At 36.9% G+C, this 2168-nt stretch overlaps 1 protein-coding gene across 1 annotated transcript; it reads right to left on the reverse strand.

Moving 5' to 3' along the window:
• Window positions 1–1277: 1277 nt before the first annotated feature.
• On the reverse strand, window positions 1278–1871 carry LOC131874254 (uncharacterized). The gene has a single exon (XM_059217538.1). The coding sequence runs from the start codon at window positions 1869–1871 to the stop codon at window positions 1278–1280; it is 594 nt and encodes a 197-aa protein (XP_059073521.1).
• Between the last annotated feature and the right edge of the window lie 297 nt (window positions 1872–2168).

Below are 2168 nucleotides of genomic sequence, written 5' to 3' on the forward strand. Positions count from 1 at the left end.
ATTAGAAAGATAATCACAGACAATTTGACTGAATTAATATTTGCAAAGAAACATTACTCCATGGATTCAAACTCAAATATTTTCCACCTCAAAATGCATATGATCTTTATAGGTATATTCCATGCAACAAAGACATTAAGATACACACATAAATTCTTTCCAATTTCAGATTCTGGAAAAACTGATCACTTCCTTCAAACAAACCAAAATTTTCTAATCTTTAAGTCTACTATTCTAACCCTTTCTAAAATCTTTTTTCATCTAACTTATAGTAGTCTTTCGAAAAACGGAGGAGGTCTCCCTAAAAACCCGACCTCCTCTGAAAAAATTATAAAACTAACAAAGTATTTAGGGGACAAATGTCCCAAAGTAATTGCAAGGTTTTTGAAAAGTATTTGAAAATAAAAACAAATCATAAGCATCAAATTATGCTTCATTTTCAGCATCATCTCCCCTTCAACTTTTCCAAGCATCATGGGTGGTTGCAAGCTCCTGAATCATAGACTGACTTGGATTCTTCATGGCATTAATTTTTTCTTTTGTAGCTTCCTTTCACACCTGTGTTTTACCATTTTCTCGGCATGTTTGGGTAACTGATCATTGCCAATGAATGCCATGGATTCAATTCGGGCAATCTGTGTTATATCTTCAGAAGTAAAGTTTCCTTTGGCCCTAACTTTTTCCATTTGAAATTTAAATGCCTTTACTGCGTCCTGTGTATTAAGCCCACAAAGCCCTAGTTGCCAATCATGATCTGGGTTAACCACTTTGTTATCATTGACCAAGCTATATTGAAGATCTTGGAGCTCGTAAATGGAGGATTTAGCATCAGAGATTACAAACTTGAATGTAATTACCCGCCACGCTATGGTTTTCTTCAACACAAAGAGCTGTCACTCATCAGTTACCAATTTTATTGAGTTCTCTGTTAAAAACTCAGTGGCTCCATATTTTTCTATCTTGGTGAACATGGGTAATACATTTTCCCACTTATGCTCCTCCTTTTCCCATTGCACAACCTGATTTTGGAGCTCCATAATGAGGTTTTGAATTTCATCGCACAAGTTCCTGGAATCTGCAATATATTTTTTGCCATCCTTGATCACCCCTTCAATCCATTTTTCTACAGCCTCTGTGGTGCTCTTGGCTCATTGAACTTGATTCATCAATTTCTTGTTCTCCGACGAAGTGGGATCAAAGTTTTCTAAAGCTTGCGATATAGGGAGTGCTCCAAAACAACCTAGGCTATCAATGAATTGGGCTAAAACCTTGATGTGTCATTTTGGTTCCTTTTTCTCTTGTCTGTCTTTCTCTGACCTGGTGAATATTTTCTTAGTCGTCACATTGAAAACGCGGTTATCAGAGTCCCTGCTCATGTTTCCGAGATCTACTTTGGTAACCTCAAAATCTTCTGCATTTATTTCTTTACATACATCCTTGGGTTTATAGGAAGCAATTTCAACAATCCATCTCTCGGTCTTCTCATCAACATCCATTCCAATTGCTCTTTTAGGGGTAATTCTATCTGCCCATAAGGCTTCATATAACTTTGTATGCCAATTCCGGGCATTATCATCAACTAACTTCTTCATGATTGCTACCAGGTTCTTGTTGCTCGATTCTGCCAACCCATTACCTTGTAGGAAGTAATCAGAAGAGTGTGAAAGAGTAATTTTATGTTCATAATAGAACATGGTAAATTCCTCAGAAGAGAAATATGATGCATTATCTGCGACAATCTTCTGAGGAACCCCAAAATGAACTAAAATGCAATCTTTGAGAAAATCACATACTACCTCTGAGTTCGCCTTCTTAGTGGGGATAGCCTCCACCCACTTAGTAAAATAATCTGTTGATGTCAGAATATACATATGGCCAGCACTGGAATGAGGATTTATTGGGCCCATGAAATCAATACCCCATTGTTTGAAAGGTTCATCCACTACCACAGGTTTTAAAGGTAGAGCCGCCAACTGTGGTTTTCCAGAAAAGAGTTGACATTTTTCACATCCTTTAACATAGGTATATGCATCACGAAACATACTAGGCCAATAAAAACAATTTCTTAAAATCTTAAAAGTGATTACTGAGGATGAGAAATGTCCATCGCATGCTTCATCATGATAAACTTCTAGAAGTTTCTGCTTTTGTGGCTTATCTACACATCT

This window comes from Cryptomeria japonica, chromosome 3 (genome assembly GCF_030272615.1).
Source record: "Cryptomeria japonica chromosome 3, Sugi_1.0, whole genome shotgun sequence".
Taxonomy (NCBI): domain Eukaryota; kingdom Viridiplantae; phylum Streptophyta; class Pinopsida; order Cupressales; family Cupressaceae; genus Cryptomeria; species Cryptomeria japonica.